This window comes from Ciconia boyciana, chromosome 8, assembly GCF_034638445.1.
Source record: "Ciconia boyciana chromosome 8, ASM3463844v1, whole genome shotgun sequence".
NCBI classification, from domain to species: domain Eukaryota; kingdom Metazoa; phylum Chordata; class Aves; order Ciconiiformes; family Ciconiidae; genus Ciconia; species Ciconia boyciana.
The window spans coordinates 48942858-48970217 of NC_132941.1; the positions used below are offsets into that span (position 1 = coordinate 48942858).

At 37.9% G+C, this 27360-nt stretch overlaps 1 protein-coding gene across 3 annotated transcripts; it reads right to left on the reverse strand.

Annotated features, from left to right (window-relative positions):
* Positions 1-2273: 2273 nt before the first annotated feature.
* On the reverse strand, positions 2274-26647 carry KIF11 (kinesin family member 11). 3 transcript variants are annotated; one of them, XR_012043725.1, is made up of 24 exons: positions 26568-26647; positions 25192-25315; positions 20499-20631; positions 20274-20371; positions 20115-20193; positions 19589-19774; positions 19380-19504; positions 17424-17514; positions 16889-17131; positions 16681-16776; positions 15902-15990; positions 15293-15380; positions 14328-14516; positions 12951-13158; positions 12506-12678; positions 12075-12197; positions 10922-11080; positions 10390-10529; positions 9466-9745; positions 8176-8398; positions 7771-7925; positions 7306-7422; positions 5199-6611; positions 2274-2331 (listed from the first exon to the last, which is right to left on the reverse strand). XR_012043725.1 is itself a non-coding variant. In XM_072869398.1 (22 exons), exons 1-22 carry the CDS (start codon positions 23848-23850, stop codon positions 6486-6488), a joined length of 3204 nt encoding a protein of 1067 aa, XP_072725499.1. In that variant the 5' UTR covers positions 23851-24000; the 3' UTR covers positions 5119-6485. The 3 variants fall into 3 exon arrangements, 1 of the variants encoding a protein (XP_072725499.1); XR_012043724.1 differs by lacking the exons at positions 25192-25315; positions 26568-26647 and adding an exon at positions 23768-24000; XM_072869398.1 differs by lacking the exons at positions 2274-2331; positions 25192-25315; positions 26568-26647 and adding an exon at positions 23768-24000 and having other exon boundaries at positions 5119-6611.
* Between the last annotated feature and the right edge of the window lie 713 nt (positions 26648-27360).

Genomic DNA, 27360 nt, shown 5'->3' on the forward strand with positions numbered 1-27360 from the left:
TACCCAGATGGATGGATATTAAGGGATGGAGAGATACGTATCATAAAACCAATTCAATTTAAAAAGATTAAATAAGTTCCAAGTACGCTCATTTTTGCAAGGCCCAAATTAACTTCATTAATAATTACTTTTTAATACTTAAAAACTCCTGAAAGTCAGATTTTATTGTAAATCCAACAGCTTTTTCAATATACCATTCTGAATAATTTAATGACAAATCTGAGAAATGACAGGACAAAAGTCCATTGCATAATGCATTTGTACTTAGTGCTTTGTTTTGGTTTACTTCTATAACTTTAAAAGTGTTTTGATCCTGTTTCATTGGAAAGAAAATAAACTGAAAGTGAGGCTTCAACCCAAACAGTTTTTCACAGCAGTAGGTATAAACTCTGGAAAATAAAACGTGGGCTAAAACCGTTCAGGGACTATTAGATGTAATAGAAAGAAAGCACCTATCACTTAACAGAATTTTCGCTGCTAAAGCAGTTTTATGTTTGCTATTCACAGGTACTAACATTTATGATAGTAACCTTTATAAAGTCAATTTAATTATCTTTATCTTATTACAAATAATAAATTTAGTTGTCCTACAATGAAAATCAATTGTCAACATAAGCTATGGTTAACATCTAATAAAACGGCCCTCTGTAAATCCATGATTAATAAGATTGGCTTCTGTATTAACTAACAGACATCATAAAATTTCCTTCCTTGCATTAATCTGTATATTCAAGGTTCATCCTGCTGGACTGAGTTTCCTAAAATAAACTGTTAGAGTGAATGAGCAAAATTTTGGCGCCTATCATTATTACATTATAACCATTTGAATATATATCTATAGCTGAATGGTTTTGAAATTAATGTCATATTTTAATTAAGTCATAGAAGATGGTAGCTATAACAAATGATAAGTGATTCACTTCTTTGTTTCCTTTGCTTCTGAACATAATGATAATGCTGCTTATGTTTTGGTTTGAGCATTAGGGGAAGTTAATTGAAATGTGAAAAACCAATTTCCCAAAACAGTCTTTACATATGACAGGGGTTACTTAAGATCTCCTGTGTCAAAAAAAAAAAAAGGCATTTACTCCCTCAGAAACACGTCTACAAGTTTCTCCTTCCAAAGTGGGAGTAGTGGTGCTCAGATTCAGCATGAAGTTATGTTCTAGAAGACAGGGGATATCTGTGCCATCCTTTGGAGGTTTAAAAGGTTCCTCTTCCTGTGATACACACTATGCCTAAGGACACTGGCATGATACAGTGGCCACTACAATCAGTGCTAGCTTCAACTGACGTTGGGTCTAGTCTTTTAACAGCAGAATAATAATGTCATACCTATCTTGAAAGGTCCCAAAGTCATTTTACAAAGTCGGGGAAGTAGGTATGCTTGAAGTACCTGTGAGAAAGAACATACAGAATTAGGGATGGAAAGAACTTCCAGGCTTGCCTAGACAAACCCTTCTAAATGCCCTACAGAGACCAAGCAGGGCCTTAGATTTTTTTGGTTTTTAAGCATCATTATCAACTCAGTACATTCTTTGGAAAACAGAGAATCTGATCCTTCACCTTATTACTTTAGTATAAATCAAGTGACTGTAGCAGAATTAGCCTTATGTAAGACTGGACTTGTGCAGTGGGGAAATCGGTCCTCTGAGAAGCAGCATTCATTGTTATTACTCAAATGGCTGGGGAGGAGGAGGAGTATCTTACCATGTATGTAATCTGTTTTGTTTAATATTTGTCATAAATGCTAAAAGAGCATATTTTCTTTCCTGCTAATTGTTATTTATTTTTCACTTTGCAAAACTTGTGTATTAATTAGGAAAAAAAAAATTTTAAATTAACTTCTGCCAATGCAAATACAATACCTTATCACATGAAAAAAATCTTCACATAGTAGCTTTAGTGCTCTGGACGTTGTCAGAATAAAACTGTAGTCAAAACTATATATATATTATCAACAACTGTAGATGATTACATCTGGAAAGGTCTGAAAAAAATCAAATGTACTTTTATGTCATATTCCTGTTTATTTCATTCTTATAATTTGCTCATTTTTTAATAAAGAAAATGCACTAGTCAAGTTCAAAGTTTTAGTCATTGTGCTTCATTCTTTGAATTACGTTTAGGTTATGAACAGAGCAAGGGTCACAAAAGCATTTCAAGTATAACTAAGGAAGTCAAGGGAACATTTATATAGGTTTAATATTTTGGAGAAAAAAGAAACAATCCAGTTAATCTCCATTATTTTACAAAATCTAACTTTGCACCACCTGAAAACTGACCATCTTCTCATGAAGTTTTCATGAATCTGGAAATCTTCTCATGAATCTGGAAATACAGAACAATTTTCAGACCTCATATAAAAATGGCAGCTTGTTTCTAACTTCTTCCCTGACAAGAGACTGCTGGACCATGCATTTGCTCCTTTTTATGTCTGAAGAGCACTTGTGTAGCTATAATGTGCCCTCCTTTTGGTAGCTAGACCCTTTACTAGGGAACCAAAGTTGATTTTTGAAGTATTCTGAACACAGGGATTTAAACATTCGCTTCTCTGCACTGTGTTCATACTTTTTCATAACATTTTCAAGATTGAGCATAGCAATGCTGCTGTGGATTGAGTTTGTGTTCAACCTACAAGAACAGCCTACTTTGCTAGGTGGTCTACATCTCACCTATAATACTATGTCACATAAAGCCTACTAATGCCAAGCCTAGCATGATTTACTGTTATTTAACTTTATAAACTACCTGCGTGGGTGGGCGCGCAGTTTATAGAGCATTGCCCTTTACCATAAAAAGTAGTTTCTAACAGGGAAAGAAAAAATAGTAGTCAAATGGTTGTAAACACTTGTTTAAAAAGTATATATTTACCAACTAAGTATCTTAAAATTTATTTATTTTTTCCTGTTTTTAATGCTCTGGAACATTAGAGCTCTTTCTTTTTTTCCTTCAATCTCTTTTTGATCGAAAAGGAATGTTTAATTTTATTTTTCCAGCTCCTTCTAGCTTTATTTTTTCTTTTATCACCCCAAAGTTACAGGCTTCCTCTTGTTTCCTCTACCCATTTAACAGATGATTGCAGTGGTGACTGACACCTAACAGAAAAAAGAAAGGCAGAGTCTAGCAACTATGCACCTTCTCCTCACTTCTCTCTAGCCCCACACAATTGCTTCTGATACCCAAATTAAAACCAGCCATCAATAGCAGCCAGACAGCTTAGTCTTCTTTCCTCTCTTCAAATAAGCATTGCATCCCCCAACGACTCTGATGCAGCAAATGCCGCAGCTCCCCGATTTCCATGAAGAAGCAGGAAGTTTCCTTTCCTCCATTTCCTCTTAACTGCTAATTTTTCACTTGAAAAGCAAGCTGGTGGCTCTGATTATCTGTACTTCCCATGGCCCTCTTATCACGCTCTCTCCATTCCCCCTTCACATGCATTTAAACTCACATTTTTCCTCATTTTATTTCCCCACATCACATTCATCCTACCTGTTTTTTTTATTAAATCAAGAGCTATCCCACTTGGCTACTAATCCAGAATCTGAAAAAACTCATCACGTTAATTTGAACGCGGCCAGATACTACAGCCTCAGTCACCACAACTCTCCCTCATGCTCAGCTGGACTAATTCAGTCAGGGTACAGCCTTGCTATTTATTCTGTAGAAATGGCTTTCTACTCTTCTTATAAAGGATGCCTTATAAAAAGACAAATTCAAACCACCATGTAAGCTAGCCTGGACCACGCCATTTCTTCCCTCTGGGTTAGACCTGCAAATCCAGTGACTATGTACAAGAAACAACTCTTGCTTTCATTTTTCTTACCCTCCTTTTCTCCTTGTCATACATTGCATAATATACCAAAACAAACAGGTGTTGCTTTCTACTTTGGGCAATGCCCATGTGGTGGGGAACCCAGAGAGGGGATCAGGACAAGAGTTTAGATACTGAGAGTGTCTATTGGCCCTGCAGCCAAGCTCAAGACATCGGTTGGATCATCTTTTTCTCAGATGTGGCTCTTCATAAAACAACCCTTTGCCTAACCTTGAATACAGACTTATCTTCGTGGAAACATAAATTTGGTATTAGTTTTTGAAACCTGTTCTTTTAACAGATACTTGGCAAAAAGCTTATTTCTAAGTCTTGGTCAGTGGCCAGTACTTGAGCTTTGGACTAACGCTTTAGTGTTAGAGCCATCTAGTGGGAGAAGAGACATGGACAGAAAAGGCAAGACAGGTTCTGCATCTGGATTTTTCATCCTATTCAGCTTTCCAGTGTGACCTCCGGACACCAGGGCCAACAAAACAACGGTCTGCCATGCCAGTATTGCAAACAAAAAAACCCCCATGACACTGGGGGGTACTTTAGGAAAACAGAAAGCATGCAAGCAGTCCATGAAATTCATACAGCTGTTAAGGCTCCCAGTTATCAGGAAAACAGCCTGTGCCTGTACCAGGAGAAACCAAATAGCTAAGGTAGAGGAGAAAGTTTCAAAGAGGATAAAAACCAGGAAGCACAGATTCTAGCATGATTTTATGGATGCAACCCTCCTCGCGTAGTGGCTGTTCCAGTTTGTTTGCTCATACTGATCCTGTGAACTCCACAGGGAAAATGAAGTAGTAGGGTGAAAGGCTTGCACAAGCCTCTTGCATTTGGCTTTGGCCATTCCAAATATACAGCTGTGGGATCAGCTCTTCTGGTTGAATGTTAGTCAGTAAATGATTTCTTGAACAGTTTGAGAAGACCATACTAAAACCTAGTCAGTGTTAACAGACTGTTAACAGTGTTAACAATGGATCCTAGGCCCTGGAGAGTTCTTAAGTCTGCTAAGTTTCTGGTGCCAGAATTTAACAATATGACAAACACTCTGTGAAGGAGACAGTGCTGCAGTTTCCAGTCTTTCAAGTCCCTTACAAAATAGAAAGATTTGGTTTATTGGTGATAACCAATGTTATGATAACCAAGTGTTATGATAACCAAGTGTTATGATAACCAAGATTATCATAACACTCCCATAAAATTTAAAAAATAAAATCCATTTGTGTCTCTTATTCACTTGAAAGAGAATTAATGCTTTCCCTGCTCCTGTCAGGCTGTTGAGAAAAAGCAATTAGCTTTGCCCACAGAGGCAAAAGAGAGAGGACAAATGAGAGGTAAGATAGGTGTTTCCGAAAATAACAACTGATTAATGGTCTACCTCATGCCAGAGAGTTCAGAGAATCAGTGCACAGGAATACTTCAAATTATGTCTTTGTCTCTATCAGCAGGACTGCAGTGTGCTGTGTGAATGGTGTCCAAAGTACATTTAGTTGGCATACTTGCTGAAAGTCAAATAGACATATGGACCACCCCTTTGAAGAAAGATCAACTTAAGCCTGCAAGCTAGATATAGAAAAATGAACAATCTCCTAAATCATGTTTTGACAATTCAATGTAAATTAAGGCTGTCTTCTAGTGCCTCTCCCCACTCCCATCATAATCCTATTCATCTATTTTTTTTAGCACATCATAGCTTCAAGTTTTCTTCAAATTCTCAGGTAAGCATCATGAAAAGAGCAGCTGGTCAAATGCCACTGTCAATTTCTGGAAATTCACTGTTATTATACAACATAGGAGCTGCATTTGTAATCAAGCTTGCATGTTTTAACATTATGTATCTACATCTTAAAACAAATGCTGCCAGTTTACAATGCAAGCTGTGGTTGACAACATCATATCCAAGCCAACACATCACAGCTTCAGGTTAAGAGGAAGATAAGAACAGTGGGGTTCAAAATAAACAAAAACAAAAAAAACCCCCAAAACCCATCAGTGAGACTAGCTTTCATATAGCGAAGAGACACTGAAATAAAGCTATTGTCTATTATGAAACAAGGGAGGGAACCATCCTTTTCTGACAGCACAAGACTTATGACATAGCTGCTAATGTTTTAGCTAAACCTGTTAATGTAAGATGAAAGTCATGTAAGCTTGTTTTACCGAGGGAGGTGCTTATACATTTGTTTTCCATGTATCAATGATTTATTTGAAGTATCCCAGTCAAAAGACAGCTATCTACTTCATAGAAACAGGAATCAGACTAAAAAGCAGGTACAAAACCAGAACGTGTATTTACAGTTAATTAAAAAATAAAATGGTAGCTGGTAATGCTGATAAAGCATTTTCCCACATCACTTTCTGCTCTGTTTTGAATCTACTGAGAAACAGAAAAGGATCTCATACTTGAAAACATAAAAGTCTATTTAATATACAGCACCATGATCTGCAGGTTGTTGTTGGTTTGGTTTTTAAGTCTGTCAATACTTTGCAAGCTACAGCATATAAAAATGGGACAAAGGCAGGACATCTGGCAGGCCAATCTTTTGATCCAACTTCGCATCAATATATCACTATATACAGAGATCAAGAATAACCAAAGAAAGTTATGGCTCAGTAGACAATTAGACATAAGTATTTCAAAGCAGGGGTCTGCAGTGGATATATCTTAGTTCAGTGATCTTAAAGGAGGCTTAGTTTTGGGAAGAAACTGTTCCGTCATATCCTCTATTTTGTTCTTCTCCACTGTAGCTGCAGATTTGTTCTCTTTGTCCTTTTTGTGACTCCTTTTGTGCTGGGATTTAAAGAAAATGCCCAATAAATTATCCATGTTAAGAGAATACAAAGAAATTAAAGACTACTTGCTCATGTACAATGCAGTATATAGGGTTCTGAGAAAAAAAAAAGTTGGTAGAACTCCTGAGAAAGGTTCATAACATTGCATTTACTAAAGAGATTTATTGTAGACATCTGGAAGTTCAGCAGCTACTTTTAAGGGGATCCATGACAAGTAAATACAACCCCCCAGGCTAAACCCAAGCCTAATATACCAAGGGTTTACACTGATATATTGGTAGAGCAAGAGAGTCAAAAGGAAGGAAATAAAAAACATCAGTGAAGAATCAAGAATGATAATATTTCTGTCTGGCCTCTAAGAAAATACTCCACATCCAATTTCAACTTTCCATTAACACACGTGTTAATGTCTAGTAAATTATGACAATTTTTTCATGCAGGATTATTTGCTGAGGAGTTTTCTGTCTGTCCAGCTTGTCAGAAGTTTGCATTATTTTATCTGCTATTAACCGTTATTAGAATCTGCTGTTATTTTAGCTCAAGTTTAACAAAGCATATTCTACAGGATTTAAAGAAGTTGTGAGACTACACTAAATGATAGTAGGTGACTTTAGACTACAGCACTATTATGGAACAATAATTTTTTTTCCACTCTTAAGTTCACAGCTGTTTGGAATATCTGTGGAAGTTACCTGGAAAAAGGGAATGCCACCATTTGTGTGGCAACATATGTTTGTATCCACTAAGGATTTTTCACTAGAAAGGCTTTCATTGGATTCTTGAAACCCCTCCTCCTCTTCCAACAGGTCCTAAAACAAAGGTTTTCAGAAAAGTGTATTTAATGTCTGAATTTCCTAGGCGAACATACAGATCTATACATTCACCTCATTCACATCATCTATACATGATCAGATCTATAAAAGACATGGCACTTCCATTTTTTTGAAAAACAGAAACAAAAGTCTCTAAATTAACATCATCTCTTATTTTTCAAGATATTGTTTTTGTCAAAAAGCTCAGCATACGTGACTCCAAGTACCCTGTAAAACACAAAGGCTGCAACAGCTCTAGGGTTCTAGTCAACTCTCCGCAATGGCATGAAAAAATTCTAAAGGTGTGAAATCTTCAAGAACCTCATTTGCCATTCACACACATACCTGATCTGCATTATCCTCCACCTCCTTTGTCACACTGTTTAGCATAGCATCAAGCTTTGGTTGCTTTTGCCTTAATTGCTCCAGTAGAAGTTCCCGGGGTTCTGTTCTCACAAGTGTGACTGGATAGAAGTAGTCTCTTCTCTGTGGAGTTGTCCCTTTAATGAATTGTACACTAATGAAAGGCACTATTAAACACTTTCAGCAATTGCTTTAATTACAGATCCTCAATTTTACATTAACTCAATACAGAAATCATGCTTTGTTCCGTCATCATTCTTTGCATACACCTTAAAAAAGGCATAAGGCTGCTATAGTTATATTATGCCCCCATTAACCTTCACTTACGAATTCTGCAACTCAAATTGCTTTCTCTAAGACCATTCTGTCCCCGACTACTTTAAATACCTGTTGGAACATCCACTTTAAGATCCTCTTGCAGGAAACCATTAACCTGAGTCAGTCCATGCTGTGCTTCCTCATTAAGTGCCAGCTTTTGCTCCAGAAGTATCTCCTGGTCAGCTTTTATCTGATCAAGAAGGCCATTTAGTACCTTCTCCTCAGCAGCCTTTTGTCTACTAATATGGTCAGCAATTTCAGCTATTGCTTTATCACAGTTTTCTTCATTTTTCTGAAAACAAAACAAAACCCAACCAAAAACACCGAGTTAACAGGAAAGTTAAGGTTATGGCCTCTTCTCTAAGATGTGGTGCATGATTAGGGACATGACCTGAAACGAAACAACTGAGAGACCTCAAATTGAGAAGTTTCAGTGCCAGTTTTACACTCTCATTTTGAGAACGATCTTCAGAAGAGAGTCAGTTTCTTCGAAAGTATGATCATTTTAGAAAGCTACTCATAAGAATAAAGATGATGCCATCTGGTTCACATCAGACTCCTCATGCTTCTATGCACAGCCCTGCACAGAATTAGGATATTCAAATGAAAGTGAAAATTGTACAAGCACTAGAAGCTGTATGCATTTGTAGGGGAAAAAGAAGGAAAATGTGTATTTTTGGCTGTTCCCATTGGAATGAAACTCCTGAAGTATTCAGTAGGTATAACAGATACAGGGGTGTCTTGAGACTGCAAATGCTTTTAAACACTTAAAGTTTCTTTCTGAAAGTTAGCAAAATGTTGGATTTTCCTGTTTCATTACCTATTGGAACAATAAAACAAGAAGGGTGGGAAGTGAAGTTTGCAATGGAAATTAAAAAAATTAGAAAAATTCTCAGATAAAAGGCTAGAACTATTAGATACGTAAAAGGAATGCTTTCTCCCATAATGTTAATCCATCTAACCAATAGTCATTTGCATCCTCCAGTATATATTCTGTATTTGACCACTGCACAAATCTCCCAGGCACATTACTGGTAGACAGAGCTTTAGAATTAGAGATATATACTACCAAAAAGATGTAAACAACCCAAATCACACATGGAAGTTAGCCTGCATGGGATTAATCAAGATACCATTTTTTGAGGTTATTTGCACTTTAAAGCTCAAAGTCCTCCTCTTAAATTAAGCTTTTGATTTCCTCTAATTGCATCTATTTAAGCTGAGTAACACAAGTCTGCTGTGATTGAAAAAAACACAAATTTGTTCTGACTGTAAGTAAGAACTTTTTCCCCCCCTACAAATTCTACTGTACAAGTTTGTCTCAGAATGTTGTATTAGACTACAAATGACTACAGGTACCTTTTGTACACACTGAAGTTGCTGTTTCTCATCATTGAAGGACAATAGCTGCTGATTGGTAAAGTCAACTATCTGAGCAGTTGTAAATTCACCCCATTTATCAGTATCCTGAGACACATTTTTGAGACCGCTGAGAAGCTGTTGACAGTGGTCAGTGGATTCTTCCAGCATCATCTTGTTTTCAGCATTTATAATCCTGAGCTCTTGAGAGAAATTATCCAGAGATGCAATAAATTTGCCATGATTGGAAGTTGTACTGCTGACTAGGTCTGTAGTTTTCCTGCAACAACGTATTTGTAACAGTTCAGAGATTTTGAAAGGTGGATTTTAACATATTCTACATTTAGAAATATTTGAGACCAGAACCAGTGAAGTACTGCAGTTCTATCAAACCAGTTAATTATAATGTCGTTGCTCTATTTAGTAAATTTACAAATTGCAGCACTTGGTGCAGTAGGTTTGTTAAATCCCCTAAAAAAACCAAACCAAAACCAAACCCCCAAAACCCCACAAACTAAAAAACAACAGCTTTGGCAAGACCTTAGTTATTCAGTCTGCACCTGAATGAAGCATGCTGCAATAGATACACTGTTATACTTCAGGCTGCTAAGTCTTTAAGGTATGAAGTTCTGAAGTCCAGCCAAACTGAGGGCCATTCATCAGCATATTGCTCCCAAAACCATGGTCTCTTATCTGCAGTATGCTCAAGAGACGAGTTTGAGGAAAAGCCTTGTAGAGCTACCTTTTACTCTGGGGAAAGGTGAACTATGATCTACATTCTGTGGCAGAACTCAGCTCTAACATATAGATCTTGTCCAGAAGACTTTATAAGCATATAAATATGAAGAGCATCTAATTTTGCAGTCCTCTTCACACATAGTTTTATCTTGCATCAGTATACACCAAAAGTAATCTGCTCCTTACAGGTGAACATTTTCTTGCACAGCCGTGATGGTGGTCTTCAAGCTTCCATTTTTTGCAAGTACATGAGTTAAGTTCTTCTGAGTCTCCTGAGCAAACAGGTCAAGCTGGCTTCGCAGTGAGGACATTAATTCAGCTGCGCCCTATTAAGAAAAATGTCATACATTTCACTGTTATTCTGCACTTTTTAACATTCTTAAAGGGTACTTTATTAAAAATGCAGCAAATAAAATAACTTTTTCATTCTAAAGCTGAAGGTACAATTTTTGAGTAGAGAAGATACAGACACTTTGCTTTTGGAGGTATATGTAAAGGCATATATACTGGACATGCTCAGAGCAAGGGTAAATTTTTTGTTACCTTCCTACATGAGCTTCTTAAAGCAGCCCAACAAAGGCTGAAAAGAATTAGGATCATCAAGTTACTGTCCTAACATTTTTTCTGAAGCAAGTATAATGGTTTACTGCTACAAAGAGTTTAAATCAAAGCAAGCAATCACACTTGGTGTTAGGATTTCTTCTTACTCTAAGGATACCTTTGTATGTGCCAACCTCATCATTTCCACTTCTTCTTTTAAATTCTCACAATCATTCTGAAGCTGAGCAAACACACTGGCCGTTTCTTCCCGTAATTTTTTCAGAGTGAGAGAGAGCTCTCCAAAGAAGGTATCCACTTCCTTTTTATGACCCTCCATCTTTGAAAAAAGTTTTATTTAAAGTTAGATATTTGTCTTTAGGTAAGAATTGGATACTTTCCCTAGCATAATTTATACAGAAACAAACTCTAACCCAAGGAAATTGTCAAAGGCACTAATAAAGTATTGTGCATAAAAGGTGGAAAATGACACTTAGAGCAATCTGAAGTTACAGACTGAAACTTGGTGTGGGCTTTTTCAAACACAAAATTTGGCATGTGAGGTAGACAAAATAGGAAGACACAGACAAGGCACTTGGCTAAGACAAGAGCAAGAAGCAAGAGCTGGTAAGACATGGACTATTTGCTCTCTAAGTCTGAAAACCAATAAAAAGCCTCTAGACAAGGGGAGCTGATTTCACATGAGTTGTAATTGACAGAAGGGGGAAATTTTTTGGTCAGAGTAACAGGTCACCAGCAACAAAGATTTGTTTTTGACAAAATGGAAAAAGAGGAATGAGAGAATGAGGCTGCAGTTCTACATAAACATCATGAGATAGACTAGAACTAAAAATTGAAGCAAAGGACTTCTTTTATAAGTGCAGTTGTCTGTACTTATGGTTATTGTTAATAAGATACAGCATCACATTCCCCAGGAATCAAAGTGACTATGGAAAAAGCTTGGTATGACAGCAGGAGAAATTGGGAGTGATAAGACTTGTCTAAGTTGATTATTTTAGATTTCTAAAATACAGGAGATACTATATTAAGGATATTATCAAATATTTGTTATATATAGCTTTAAGCATCCACGTTTTACCATTCTTCTGTAGCAGTTGTGCCACTATAGGTAACGAGCAAATACACCACACTCAGAAGTAAAAAAGAAATCTGAAAGAGCAAACTAAAAGGTAGAACTCATGGGATGGAATAAAGAAGAAAAGGCCATATCAGACATGGAAATTCTGACACACTGCAGAAAAACCATCAAAGGGTTATCTGTAAATTAAATAAAATAGAAGAGCACAAGGTAAGAGACAAATTATGTGCATTACCTTGTCAGCCACAGCAGAATATTTCTTCATGTTACTCTGAAACTGACAGTTTAGCCCCAAGACAAATTCTACCATTGGTGTCAAGCTATTTAATGCTCTTCCTAATCCAGACGTATGTTCCTCCTAGGAACAGCAGTAAAAAAAAAGGCAAAAGTAAATCAGGATATGACTGTTCCTTCATCTACATTTGTAAGAAGCTATCCATACACATACCCATGTACTCTGTTATTACAGTATTTGCTATATAGTACATTACAGGTTGTGGTAGTGACAGGGGAAGGGACACGGGGAGGGACATAATCATGGCCAAGTGCTGAAGCAGAGACAGGTAGAGAGCATCAGAAAAAAAACTATACAATATTTACAGAACCCCTTTTGATTGAGAAAGTTTCAAACATTTAAGTAACATAAGAGTATATAAATTTACTAACAATTAATTTCAGCAGCTCAGCTTTACAATCAAGCGACAGATTCTCGTGTTGTGTTAGTTTTTCAGACACGTGAGAAACTTCAGTAGACACCAATTCTTTAACAGAGGCAAAAGATGCTGATACAACTGATGCAAGAATATTAGCTGCTGAAGAACTGGTAGACAGGAGGTCACCTACAAAAGAAATCAAGAAGTGTTACAAATTTTTTTAAAAGTTCCACTGTAAGATAGGAACTCTTTTTATTGCTCATCATCTTACTGCCTCTTACAGCACAGGAAGGCTGTTGATCATCCCAGATACATTATTACTGGTGCAACTGTAATCATTACATTGCTTAAAATAAAGCCTCTTCCACTTATTAAAACAGATCCATTTTTGGAAACGTTCTTTGGTACTACTGTTGCAAAAATTCAGGATGACATACTGATACAAGTATTACACTTACCTATAAAATTTGTGTAAGATGTCAACATCTGTTGCTGCTTCAAACTGTTTTCACTAACTGAATCTTGTATTTTGTTGAACAAAACATTCATTTGTCCTGCAAATGTATTTTGGACGATAGCATTGTGTTGATCAACAGCCTTCTTACGGTCCAGTTTTGCATGGAGACCAGATACATCTTTTGTAGTCTCTTCAACTGTACTAAGTAACTACAATTTTTAAAAGTTATTTTAGTCAGTCTTTAAACAAGAAGTCAAACATATATTACATATGGAAAAGCAACTGTAGTTCTGAGTTAAAGGACAAGTTATCTCCCTAGAAAGACAGGTATTTCCCTTTACATCAAATTACAACTGTTCTTAATCTTGATGTTATGGCATTTGTAGTCTTGGAACACAGGAAAAAATTACCTACTAGAGACCATTTGTTCTGACTTTGAAATTAAAGCATTAATAAAGGATATCCTCAGTATTTAAGGAATTAAGATATCATTTATCACAGAATAGTAACCAAAAAAGATTCCTGACCACTTCAACTTCTTCTGAAAGATTTGACAGTAAATACATTCTTTAAGAGTAGTCAAGCAAGAGGTTTCCAGTACTAGTTCTGTGATAAATAATTTAGAATCCGAACATATAGTGGATTCTTGGTTTTGTAGTCAGCATAATTTCTGTACCTATTTCTCTCACACAAACACTCCACAACCCACATGCAAAAAACTAGGCATCCCCTCCCAACCTTACAGGAATCTGAGTAGAAAGAAATTTTCATGTTGACTAAACATACAAGTTTCATCACTTTGCAGTTTAAATAGCAGGACACTCTCCCTCTCCCCACATCAAGTCTGTTTTGATAATTATGACCAATCTACAAACACATCAAAACCATACCCTAAAATATAGAGGTGACAGGGCAACAGTTTCCGTTATTCATTCAGTGAGTGTAAATTACTGCACACACCTCTGCAAAGCTTTTTGCTTTTTTTCTACCCCAGTTATACATAACTTACTTTTTTGTAGGGCCAGCCATAAGTTTCTAGTAAAAAACCCTACTTATTCTGCAAAACAACTCATGACAATAGATACTGCAAAGCACTGGAACTCTCATGACAAACTGGCCTGAAGGAAAGGTAGCTCCAGACCAACGAGTATGTTTAGCAGTCAACTGTCAATATTACCAGAGAGATAGTCCTGCAATCTTAAGTAGCTTTTCATCATAATATAATTTATAAAGAACACTAATCCTAGTTTTCCATCTTAAATTCAGGTTTTGTAACACTTGCATCATGCTTTAGCAATACTGATTTCCTTGAACAGCCCATGAAACTCCTAAAACAGAGGGAGCTACTGTTACAATTAAGTGCAAGAACTGTGACAACCTTGCTGGCTGTGCCATGAAGTTTTTGTTCAGTGTTTTCCAAAACTGAAACCACATATTCTTCTTCAGCCAGATGAACCTTGGTTTCTTGCAGATCTTTTTGTGTTTCTTCCAGTTCTTTCTCCTTGATTTGCAGATGTGTTTTACACTGTTCAAGTTCATTTTTACTAACTGTGAATAGTTCAGTGATCTAAAGTGGAAGACAAACATCAATAGGGCAACACTGCTTTTTATAAGTTCAACAGTCCCACTTCACATCTGTCAAATTATGCCACAATACCAGAAGGCAAGTTGTCATCTACCAATGTAATTTCAGCTGTAAGGCTCAGAGGTCTTAAACCTAGACTATATATTTGTATAGTGTCTGTAATCACTGAAAATATCACAAACCAACACCATTTTCACTGTAATAATCCCTTGCTTCCCCACTCAAACCACAAGATCAAACAATTGTTACAGTACAAGAAAAAAAATCCCACTAAACAAACCTAAGCAGATAGACTGAAGAAGAGTCAGTAAAGCTGATTACACAGAGTAGTTACATATTCCAGCAAATTAATATCTGCATTTCTTTTAAAGAGGAAGCTCCCATTTTCTGTGTAATTTGTTAATGGGAGCTCATCACCTTCTCCTCTTTCCCTTCATTCTTTGCTCCTAAGCAGGTAACTGTCAACTGAGATGACACCATTTTACAAGCAGATTTTTGCTGAACACACAGCAAAGCAAATTAAAGGTAAAGTGGTAGACATTAAAAAACATTTTAAAAATAAATATTACATCCTGCAGCTTCATATATGATATTTCAACTTCCTAACTTCAAGGATTAGGAAGCTTCCACTGTTGACTAATTAGGGAACTTTAAGAACAAAAACTCTTTAGACTGTTCTTTGCTCAAACTTTTTTCCTCCTTCCCCAAAGACTTTTTTTTTTGGCAGATTTAAGCCACAGTTGAGAAACGTCACTTACTCTTTTCACTTCTTCCTCCATGATGCTGATTTTGTCAATATACTCTGCAATTTGTTCTTCCTGAACTGTCAGCTTTCCATTAAGGGCTCTCAAGCAAGGATTAGAACAAGCAAATAAATTAGTCAAGTAAGAGCTGATTTCAAGATTATCTACTGTTTTTTATACTACATACTTAGTAATTTTGAAAAATAAGTATTGCTAACTTCTGTATGAAAAGCAGGTAATTTATACTTAACACAGAAAGGATTTAAGACAACTTTCCATTGTAAACCTTCTGTGTAAACTAGCCCTCTTACAAAGTGAAGTAAACTATATCAAGTTTGCTCTCCTATAAGAGCTTCCACTGAAAGAAAGGCTGCATGGTGTAAATCTGCATCCCAGCTATGCTCAAGGTAAGTTCCACATATAAATAAAATCCTCAGTGCAAACCTATTCTTTAGACTTCTATCTGTGTAATAATTAATTTCAAAGGAACAAGTTGACCAGCCAAATTCTCCTATCTTCAATTTTCTGGTGTGAAAAATAGATCTGAAAGCATTTCTGTATAAGGATAGGTACCAGTATCTGAGATTTGTTGCTAGTCATTTTATAGACATTTTGAAGACATACTCATAATTTTCAAGGGAAATATAGACTCCATTTTTTTCTCGTGCAGCAGCAAGGTCTCGCTTCAGACGCTCAATCTCTTCAGTATATTCCTGTATAAAGAATCACATGTAAACCTGAAAATTTCTACTCTGCTTTCAAGATAAGCTTTAGCCTAACAGATACTTCACAAAAATAGTGCTCTATGAAAGTTTTGCATAAGCACAGGAGCAAAGCACTTCACTTCTGTTCCAAATAAGTTCAGTATAGCGCTATTTAAATTCATATCATTGGATATATGTAAAGCATTGAAACTTCCCATTTGAATCGTACTTGGTTGCATATAAACAGCTTACAACGGGAATCACAGCTTCTTTAGTAGCAGTCAGCTACTTTATATTGGCTCTTTGTTCATACTGACAAGTTCACTTTAATTCAGGCACTTTCTAGGGAATGAAACTGCTAATACAGCAAGTCCAGAAAAAGATAGCCAGTGTCATTTAGTGGCTCTCCACTACCTTGTAAACAGATAATCCATACACAGAGTCATAGCTAGTAGCAATAGCCCCCTCTATCCAGCTTTAGTCTTAGCAACAGTTTCAGTATCTGCAAAGTGACTAGTGCTGTACCAGTAGAGCAGCTTCATTTGAAAGCATCAGCTCAGTGATTAAAATCACCTCAGAAAAGCACTGCTACTAGTTATAGCTTCTCCACAACTTCATAATTCCTGCATAGCAAAAACTATGTTAACAGAATCAAACCTAACCTGTAACTTAATTTGTGAAGATATATGTCTAGTTTACCTTAATAAGAGCTTTTTTTGTTAGCTTCTGATTAACTTCAGGCTTGTTCATTATGTTCTTTGCTCTGTGGGCATATTCCAGCGTACTCAATGTTTCCTGTGATAAACAGATGTAACGCTAGGTCAAGCTGAGGAGTTAACTCATTTTTTTGTATCATTAGCAAAATATAATGTTTATTTTAGGAATAGATTTCCAGACTTAAATTTACCTCAAGATTTATAGATGCAGGAGAAACTGTAGCAATTATTGATGTTTTTGTTCGTCCTCCAAGAGAGTCTTGAAGGATTCTTGTGAGTTTAGATTCCCTGTATGGAATATGTGGGGCTCTTTCTACTAGAGCAGTAATAACTCTTCCTAGTGTCAGGAGAGACTGGTTGATATTTCCAGCTTCACGAGCTCTTTTGTCAACTGCCCCGGATCGACCGATATTTTCACTTCCTGCAAGATCAACCTGAAAGACAAGAGGAAGGACACGCTTGTCTCAAATCACCCTGAAGAATGCATTCTGCAACACTATGGGGCAAGCAACACACATGAATTAGCTTATGAGTCGTTCATGAGACATTGGGGTGACAAATGGGACTGACGTTTCTTAGAGTGACAAATACAGTTCATATCACTTTATGAAAAACAATGATTTTTACCCTTATGGGAAAAAACCCACCTCTCAAGAGAATGAGGCCAGATTATTCTAGTTCATTACTTTAACAATGGCATCAATGACATTTGGTTCAAATACTTACCAAGTTTAGCTTCCCAATTTTAACAAGTTCTTCTCCATCTATTGTCGTTTCTTTCATATGGATGGTAATCGAAAACACAGAGTGGGAACGGCTATAAAAGAATTCAGTTTCAGCCAGACATCCCATTAAAGCCAAATGATCTGCTTGCTACATGATACTACTGCAAGTTAGGTATCTTTTTAGGGAATACATCTGGCCCATTAATTGGGACTTACACATTTTCAATACACAAAGTTATGCTACCAAGTATGTTTTTGTGTGTATACATATGAATACAGTACTTAAAACCAGTGATGAAGCAAATGGATGTTTGCCTCATTCAATCCTGGTAAATTTTATCTTATTTCAAGCAAACCCAAGAGAAACACTTTGGTTTTGTTTACATTTGTGTGTTTTCTCAACTCACAGACATGTCAAGAAAACTGGCTTGTACTTTTTTTTTTAGCCAATACACTAAGAACAGCTTTACAGAATGTGAAAGTAAGAAATTTAGTTTTCTTTATCAGGATAAGAAAATGAGCAAGTAGCTGAATCCAATATTAAAAATTTAGAAGGTCAATTCAGTTTTCATTCAAAACAGTAGTACAGTTTATGATTATTTTAGCTTGAGCTTATTCCTTTAATAAATTTTTACTATAGGAAGCTAACATATATAGAAAACCATAGACAAATTACACCAGTTTGATCATGCATAAAACAACAGTTCAGGCAGAATGAATTCTCTAAATTCCCTGTAATTTCAGATTAAATTAGTTCTGTGTTCTAATCTGCAGTAGCCAAATACCCATTCCCTTGCACCAGTAGACAGATATGCTCAGTATATCTTTAATTTAAAATATGACATGGGTAGGGTTTTCCTTGCTTATAGCAACACTGGAGCACTACTTGTTCAGTGACACAGATATCACATCTGCAGTTCTAGAATGAGAAACCAGTAATAAACAATGATATTTTTGACCAAGGTGTGTCTACTAGATTCTGACTATGGGCTGCAATCACATGAAGTAGCTTGCATTGCCATACAAAAAACCCCTCAACCTTATCCCCGACTTCCACAATCCAGTTTGCCAGTTTTCAGAAGCTGGGGTTTGAAAATAGGGTCTTGTGTTGACCTGTAAAAAACAGGTCTTAGCAGTATTTTGAAATTCCAACTTCAGTAACAAATCCTAACATACCATTTTCTACTGCTGGTGAGGAGAGGAAAGGATACTTGAGACTCTTACACCAAGTTTTTATTTAGTAAACAGGGTTGGCAAAAAACCAACCACCCATAACAGCTAGAAGACAACCCACCTCTCTAATACAGGTATATCAGCTAAACATCTTCCAAACTTGAAGGGACCACAGCCTTCTTTTTGAAGATGTACAATATCTACTGCAGAGAATATTTCTCTCATGCTAGTACATACAATGTATTTCAGTTACATATCTGTCAGACTTTTGTCTTTTGTTTCCATAGGCATAGAAAGCTTTGAAAAAGTTAACTTCTTCACTTTGAGTTATAATTAAATTTCAATATTCTAGATGCCAAATTAAGAACATTCTGCTACTTATATCTCAGCTAGAGTTTGGTGGAATGCCAAGGCTACTGTTCCAACTAGACACTGTGTATTAACAAGGGATATATTCAAAACAAAGCATGCAAACTCTAAACAAGAGGGGAAGCTTACGTAAAAAATCATGGAGAGAGAAACAGGTTGCCCATTTTTAAGACAAAAAGCATTCAGATTTTATAATGTCCCCTTCATACACCTATTAGAATCACCCCACAGGATGTGATAAGGAAGAAGTTTTAACTATGGCTTTCTAATCCACATTTGGCAATCGCAGCTATGATACACAATCTCAAGATCATGCCAGGTTTGCACTAGCTTCAACATCTTTTACTTCTTTGGTAAGATCCTGTTGAATAAAACAAGAACAAAACAAAGTTTCTGAAACAGGGAAGATTTGTACCTGGAATATGCATTCATGTAAGTAGCTGCAGTCGTTCTTTTTGCTGCACCCCTTTCCAGGATTTGGTAGACTTCATTTTTGTTGTGTACAGTTATTTCTTCCAAGCCTTTAATAATTACACCCCTCTGTCAGAAAATAACACATGCTTATTATACATCTCAACAATCCTGAAAGTCTTAAGATAATAAATTTTGGAAGACAGCACTAACCTTGTTTCGAGGGTCATCAAACATCTGCAGTCTTTCTCCAACATCAGGAGTGGGATTCAGAAGATCAAAAAGCTCCTCATTATAGATTTCCAACAGAGAGACTTTCACTGAAAATTCGGTACCATTTTCTGTGAGTTTTTCAAATATTTGATGCAATGTACGGGGTATTATACCTGCTAGTGGATCCTATAAATTAAAGTGAAGTATTTAATACATAATTATACTGAAAGAGATTTGGGGGTGGGGGTGGAATTTCAGCTAAATAGTCTGATTTGATATAAGCAAGAATACCTTGGACAAAGATCATCTTGCATATAAAGATTGCCAAGACTTGTATGCATGCATTAAAGATGTAAAGTTTTGATTTTCATACAAATGAATGAGACCTTTCGTTAATTTACAAACATTTAAGGAAAGTCAGCTTCAGGATTTGAAAGGCATCAACTTTAGGTTTCCTTTAGCCTTCTGCAATTTCTAACTCTGAACTATAGTATAGACAAAAGAAATCTCAGGAGTGAAAATATACCTCTTCCCAAGTATATTCCTCATTGGGTGACCGCTCCCCTTCCATTGTGAAGGTCTTACCAGTACCAGTTTGGCCATAACTGAGAATAAAAAATTAAAATGTAAACAAGAAACTAAAATTCAAAATAAGTTTCCTAATAATAATTACTGGCTTACTTACGCAAACACTGTACAGTTGTAGCCCATAATAACTTCATCCAAAATGGGACACACAACACTCCGATATACATCAATCTGCTTTGCCTGAGCTCCAAAAACCTGTCAAGGCAAAGACAACACATTCCATTTATCCGTACAGTAATGTATAGCATCACACAGTAATCAGACCATATTAGAGAAATGTACTAGCTTGTTTCTAGAAGTCCCCAACTTGACAAGCAGTTACCATATCAAATGTGTAAGTCTTCCTTGATGTCTTATCTGTCACTCCTCCAGTGCGGACACTAACTTCCTTTCTTGCTTGATCACAGTCTACAACAGCATAGGAGCTTGCTTTACGTTCTGAGGCATTAAAAGGCCTAAAAAGACAGGAGTTAAGAATATCGGATTGATATCATTGCTAACAAGAACATAAACTGACAAAGCAGTAATGTCACTCAGTTTAAGGATCCAGAATAGTACATCTGGGTAAAAGGAACAGAAAGCTTTTAACTTTAATAATTGTTTAAGGAAAAACTGCTGCAATTTGTCAGTTTCCGGACAAGGCAGTTTCTCCTTCCACTCACTGTGGGACAACTCAAGTATCTATAGCTTTTAGTTTCTTTACCTATGTATTTTTTAACAAGTCCATAAACACTCATTTAGATGTCCACACAGCTAACTTGCATTAGAAAATGTTGTTCAATTGCAAGGGAGCAGAAGATTAAACATACCAAGTAGTTGTACAAGTAATAGCCTTCAAAAACAGAAAAACTTATACATGAAAGTTGAGGCAATAGTAAATCAAACTAGTTAACTCTAAAAATGTCCTTTTTTATTTTTCATTTACATGAGCAATGAAGCCTACATCTCACACTGATGACAAAACACTCTTAAAGCACCAGAAATACTAATAGACCCTACTAATAGCAGAACAGTAGACAGCAATACCAGAACCTTTATAATGGTGATGCATTTGAATTTAATAAGACAGACAAAACATTGGATTTGTGGGGAAAAAAGTACACATACCTTTTTGCTTTGATTGAGTTTTAAGTAAAGTTTAATAGAGGTGTAATAAAAGTTTATAAACTTGATGGTATTTTGTTTCATCACTAAGTTAATTTAAACCTGGTACACACAATTTTCCTTTGAAGGGGCATTTGCAACAATTTATCCCCAAAAGCATGGAAATGACCATGGGCTGAAAACTACAAGCATGAAATGCTATTTTATTACTCATTTAGTAGTGCTACTGCACTGAAAGTCTATGCTACCTGTATAGCTGACCTGAACAGTCAACTTGAAAAGAGAACTTCTACAACCTTAGCAATCTTTAAAATATTGACCATAGAGGCACTTCAGATACTGTCTCTTTAAATTATAATGTTAAAAAAAAAAGAAGGAAGATACCACAAGTGCATGGCATCTTGAGTTTCCTGACTCTTGTGGCTAACATTTCTTCCTCAACACAGCACTGAGGCTGAAGTGTTAGACCACTAGACACTTTGGTGCAAGACTGACTGGATCACTAAAATCTTGTTCACAGGGGCAAGTTACAGCTCCGGTTTTGTGACTTTTAAAACGGTAAGAAGCTGAACAATGAACATATTCTGCTCTGTAATGATATAACAGTGAACCAGCCAAATGCAGGAGCCTTATGGGATCATAGCCCACAATTGTGAGATCAGAAGAACAATTCAGCTAGGCTGGAGCATACATGCAGATCATTGCCATGCGCCACTAGACAAGCAGAAACCTGATATGCCATGGTGACATTTAATCACAGGTTCATCCCCTTAGGTATGAAGCATATTAACATGCATATTAACAATGCTAATGCATGCATTTTGAGTTTCCAAATGCATGTTTTACCAAAGCATAGTGAATGGGTTGCTTGAAAAGGTTTTTGATAAGCTCAGACACATCAGGTTTGGAAGCAAATTAATACAATTGCATCTATCTACCTAGTTGTAAGGTAAGTAGAACCTGACTGATGCAGAAGAAAAAGGAAAGGTGGAAGGGACATTTACTAGCTCAAACACACTGAAGCTCTATTAAAAAGAAAAGCTGTACAAGAGGCAAGACCAAGGGTGGGCTAGAAAGTTTTTAGGGGTTAGAGACTAAATCTTGACATAGGACTTAGTCTATGAGTTGCAACAAAAGCAAAACACTACACCATGGACAATCCTCATGCTACTGTCATATTGAGCATTATATTTAATTAAAATATACACTGATATTTAGTGAGCCTATTCCAGAACAGTTGAGACTACTCAGAGGAAAAAGAAAGTGATTGCTCTTGACAGTGTTTCGAACTCAATTGCTTCAATAAAATTATTCTTCTTTTGTAATAGCTTTGATTTACATGAACACTTTCACCAATCCCATAACATTTGTTTCAGCAGCTTTTTAGTTGTGTTGCAAAAAATAAGAAAAAATCACTTTTAATTTCTGTTTTCATTTTGCATCTGTAAAAGTAAAACTTCCAAGCGTGAGGATATAATGATTGCAAAATACATTAATAACAATAATATGTAAGCTAACATTTGCAGTTCTGGCTCAAAAAAAACCCAACTTCCAAAGGTATTTTGAACACTCTTCTTAACCCATTAGCAGTATTACAGTTTTAACAAGTAACAATTTAAGAACATTTAAGATCTAGTATCAGCGAGCAACTCTTCAAAGTCACCTCAAAATTACAAAGAGAACCTAATTTTATAGTACATGAAATTTGTCACATCATACCAAAACCTAAATTCCTCTCATCAACCAAGATTGTTGGTCATTATTGCATAAGAAGTTGACCCCCATAGCTTTTTGCCTGAATTTGGAGAGTCCGCATCACTGAAGTTATACAGAAGATCGATAAGCGGGTGTAGCAAAAATTTTATTAGCAGCTTCCTACAGAAGCTCATAGAAGACAGAAATTCAGTTTGGGATTTTTTTGTCTTGAATATCAGTCATACTAACTCTCATCTAGCTCTTCTTAACCTTCCTGCATAGCTTCATACAGGGCGCGCATTGAATCAAGTTAGGAAATTGCAACTTTTTGCCTTTTTAAACTGTAAGAGATTATTCATAGCAGCGTTAGTCTTGCGGAAGTGCCGATTATCTGTGCTGGCTCCAGGGGTCTGGCACTACGGCGCATACAATTAATGCTTCGGACAGGCATTTTAAAGCGCAGTAACGAGCGCCGTTTGGCTGTAACGGCGGGCTCTTCAATAACGATATACTCGGAGAGACATCATGCAGTGCCCTTTCGCCGGAGCCGCCGAGTAGCACCTTGGCAGAGCCGCGGGCCGCGCGGCGGCCCGTCAGCGCCCTGTCACACGACGGCGGCCTGGGCTCGCCGGGCACACCGGGCTCCCCGAGAGACGGCGCAGCAAACGTTTCAGACCGAAGTCCCCAAGGGACTTACGAGGAGGGGCCTCACTGGCTCCCCGCGGGCTCCTGCTGCGGGCCGACCTCCAACGCTCGCCCGGGGAAGAGTGGGGGGAAGGCCGCCGCGCCTACCTGCACCGCACCACCACCTGGATGTTCTTGCCCTTCTCCTCCTTTTTAGCGCCACCGCTGCCCTGGAAGCTGAGGGAAGTCATGGCGGGCCTCGGCGTGAAACCTGCCAGGGGGAGAGAGGCGAAACGCCGACCGCGTTGCTCCGGGGCGCCTGGGGCTCGGGCCAACCGCCCGCCGCTCGCCTCAGCAGCCGCCGCGCTCCAGCCGGGGGCGCGCGCTCCGCCGCCGACTTTGAACCACGCACCTCCCCCCGGCCCGGCCAATCAGCGGGAGCCCGCGGGGCACCATGGGACTGATTTTCAAATTCTGGTGGTGACGCACCGGCGCGGCGGAAGGGGCGGTGCCGCCCCGTCCGGCCGTGAGCGCACTGCATGCTGGGGGCTGTAGTCCCCGGTCGGTCACGACCACGTAACGCGTGACCGTGGGACGGAGGACGGCGAGCCCGCTGCCGTCCCTGGCAGCTCAGCCCCGCCCCCCCCCCCCCCGCGCTGGCAGCCGCGGCGAGGGCATCACGCCAGAGCAGGCCGCACGATGAAGCGAATTGGACCGGACGGGTCGCGGGATGGCAGGGGAAGGCAGATCCCGCGGTCCGGGACGAAAGGGGGGGGCACATCTGCGTTACGGTGTCTGACCTGGTCCCCCACACCGCTGTGACGTTCTAGCTGACGTCAAACTCGAACCTGCAGTGCATCCATTTTTTGCCACCACTACCGCGCGTGCTCACAAGGGGGCAGCAGGGAAATCTACTGCCTCCTGCGCCGCTGCCGCTGAGCATCCATGTACTTGCGGGCGTCCAAACTTTCACCTCGGTTATCTTCAAGATTCACGTCATCCTTGTAATCTTTCATCACAGGTCAAGCCCTCTGGCCATCCTTTCTTTTATGCCCACTGGCTCTGCAGTTAGTCCACGTCTTCTTTAAACGGCACGTTCAAAATTAGACAAGAACACCTAGCCAATGCCCGGTGGCACGGAAGCGTTACTTTGCCTCTTTAAAAAATCCCAGTATCCTATTTCTATTTACACGGTGGAGCACAGCATTCACTGTTCCCAGCAGGGCACCTCGCTGTCTCCTCGGTCGGCGGTGCCCCGCTGCAGGTGCCCCGCGTTTGCAGCAGAACTGCCAGGCCAGGCAGTTTCTAGCCCCCAGCTGCGCGCTTCGCTGGCCCTGCCGGGAGAGCTCTGCTCTGGTCCCTCCGTGCGTCGTGTGTGCGTTAACCCAGGCTGGTCTCCAGCGCGATTCATGAACACTGCTCTAAATTCTACACTGCACTTTCAACATGTTTACAGGCTGGTACTGCCTGACCAATTAGTGGGACAATCCCATGTCAGAATGAAAACAGATAGTTAAAGGCTCAGAACAAAGCACCGTGGGTGCACAACATCCATCCTTCTATTTTGAAACTAGATCACGTGAACCACTCACCAAGTACAAGTTTGCATCGTCTCACCAGCAGTTTCGTTTATGTCACCCTAGCTTCCATGTGAGAGCTTCCTTTGAGGTGGTTTTCAAAGCTTTGCTAGGTGGAGATCTATGACAGGTAACAGGTCTTGTGGGTAGAGGGGAAGAAGCAGGTGTTAGAGAAGATTTAACTGGTCTGACATGCTTTGTTCTCGACAAATCTGTACAGGCTCCTACAGGCTGTCATACTGTCATCTATCTGTTACGACCTACAGTGCTACAGTGTTTGGCTACTGTTGTTCTAGGGCCTTCCCAGTTGCTGAAATTCGGATTACCCATCTATAATTTTGCAGGTTCCGCACCCACCCCCCCTTCTTTTTTTTCCAAGTTGGCTGCTTTGAAACTTACACCTCCTCCATGAGTTCTTAAAGTTAATAACAAATGAATCCTAACCTATAAGGCTTGTGGTAATTTTTCTGACAGTGACATGAAGCAGCATCACATTATGCTCCTCTACCATCTATCTCAAATTTAGAACAACGTCAGAGCCAATCAATCTTATACTAGGCATGAAGAACAGGATCTGAGAAATACACACATTATTTTTATAGAAAAGGACATGAAGTGTTGGATTCCTAGTCTGCTGAAAGCAGAAATTGATTCAGAAAACATTAATATTCAACAAATTAGTCTGCCATTCTAAATATAGACTGATGATGAGACAGGACAAGAGCTATGAAATCTTTATAGTGATTAGTAACAATTTTCATTTCCAGCCTTTCAGAGCAAGTATTTTCTGTTTGCTCCATGTAAGACTTTACTGCTTGCATGCCACTGAAAACAATACAATCTTAAAGTACATATAGCATATAAATATATTACATGAAAATAAAACTACTTTGCAAGGACAGACATTTGGAAGTTAGTAATTGCCATATGAATTACTGCCCTTGAACATTAATTTTTAACCTTTTGGCCTCAAACCTAGAAATAAGGCAATGATTCTGTAGAAAAAGCCTGTAATGAAACACTTAAAATTTATATGCATAGACAGCTAAGGAATCTGTATTTTCTAACAGTCTTAGAGCTTAACTTTCCAACCAAAATTAGCTTGGTGGGTTGGTATTACTAACACATACTATTTTTTTTCCTCTAATGAAACACTGAAAATCACAATAACACATTTTTGTTTCAGTTAAGTGAAGATTTAACCAAGTGGGAAAATTAATATAAGATAAAAGCGATATCCATTGCAAACACATTGAGATCACCCTTATTCTTAGTTGCTTTTTGTATTCCATATATGCTAAGAGCAAAAATAATTTGTGCAGACAACTGTGTAGAAGCTACTGCTAGACTGAAAAGTCAAATGCAGGTATGCAAATATACTGAATCTTCACCTTTTGCTCTATACTCCTTCATATGGATCATACAAAAGAAGGCAGCACTGGAACACAAGAAGTCTTTTCTTCCCATTTCTGCCTGTTTGTTCTTTTCTAGTACGAAAGTGTGACCTGCATTAGTCAGAATTTTGCTCAAAATATTAACGTCTCTCACAAACAAAGAAGAAAAGATCATTCAAACCTGCATTTAAACAAGAGGAATCTATTTAATTACTGGGAGTTGAATCTGGCCGATAGCTACCTTTGCCATAGCTGTGGTAAGTGGAAAACATGTATTTCTGGTAATCAAGTTAGCTTAAAAAATGCATACAGTTTAATAGCTGCAGCTCTGTTGTACAAGGTCAACTTATAGCATAGGTTGTACATTTTCTTAGACTAGGTAGAGCCTAAAGATACAAATACTCTATAAATACAAACTGAGTAACAGGGAGCTAGCATTTCACAAGCAATAAAAATAAATACGAGAAAAATGAAACAAGAATACTTAGGATAGTCTTAACAGTGGTCGGGAGAATGACCTTTAAGAAGGCATGTACCTCATCTGTGACAAATACATTTTATTTTTTAAAGAGACACAAAAACATTACAGAAAAATAAATTATATAATAATACACACAACTGTCAATGTACGACTTCTGTAGAGATTACTAATCCCTGCTTACTGATCAAAAAGGACAACTTTTCACTAAAGCTTGCCAACAAGAAGTTGTTGTATTATAGTGATATTCATAGGCAATGCATGTCTCAAAATTAAAAAAAAAAAAAAAAAAAGTGTTTTCCTAGGATTTAT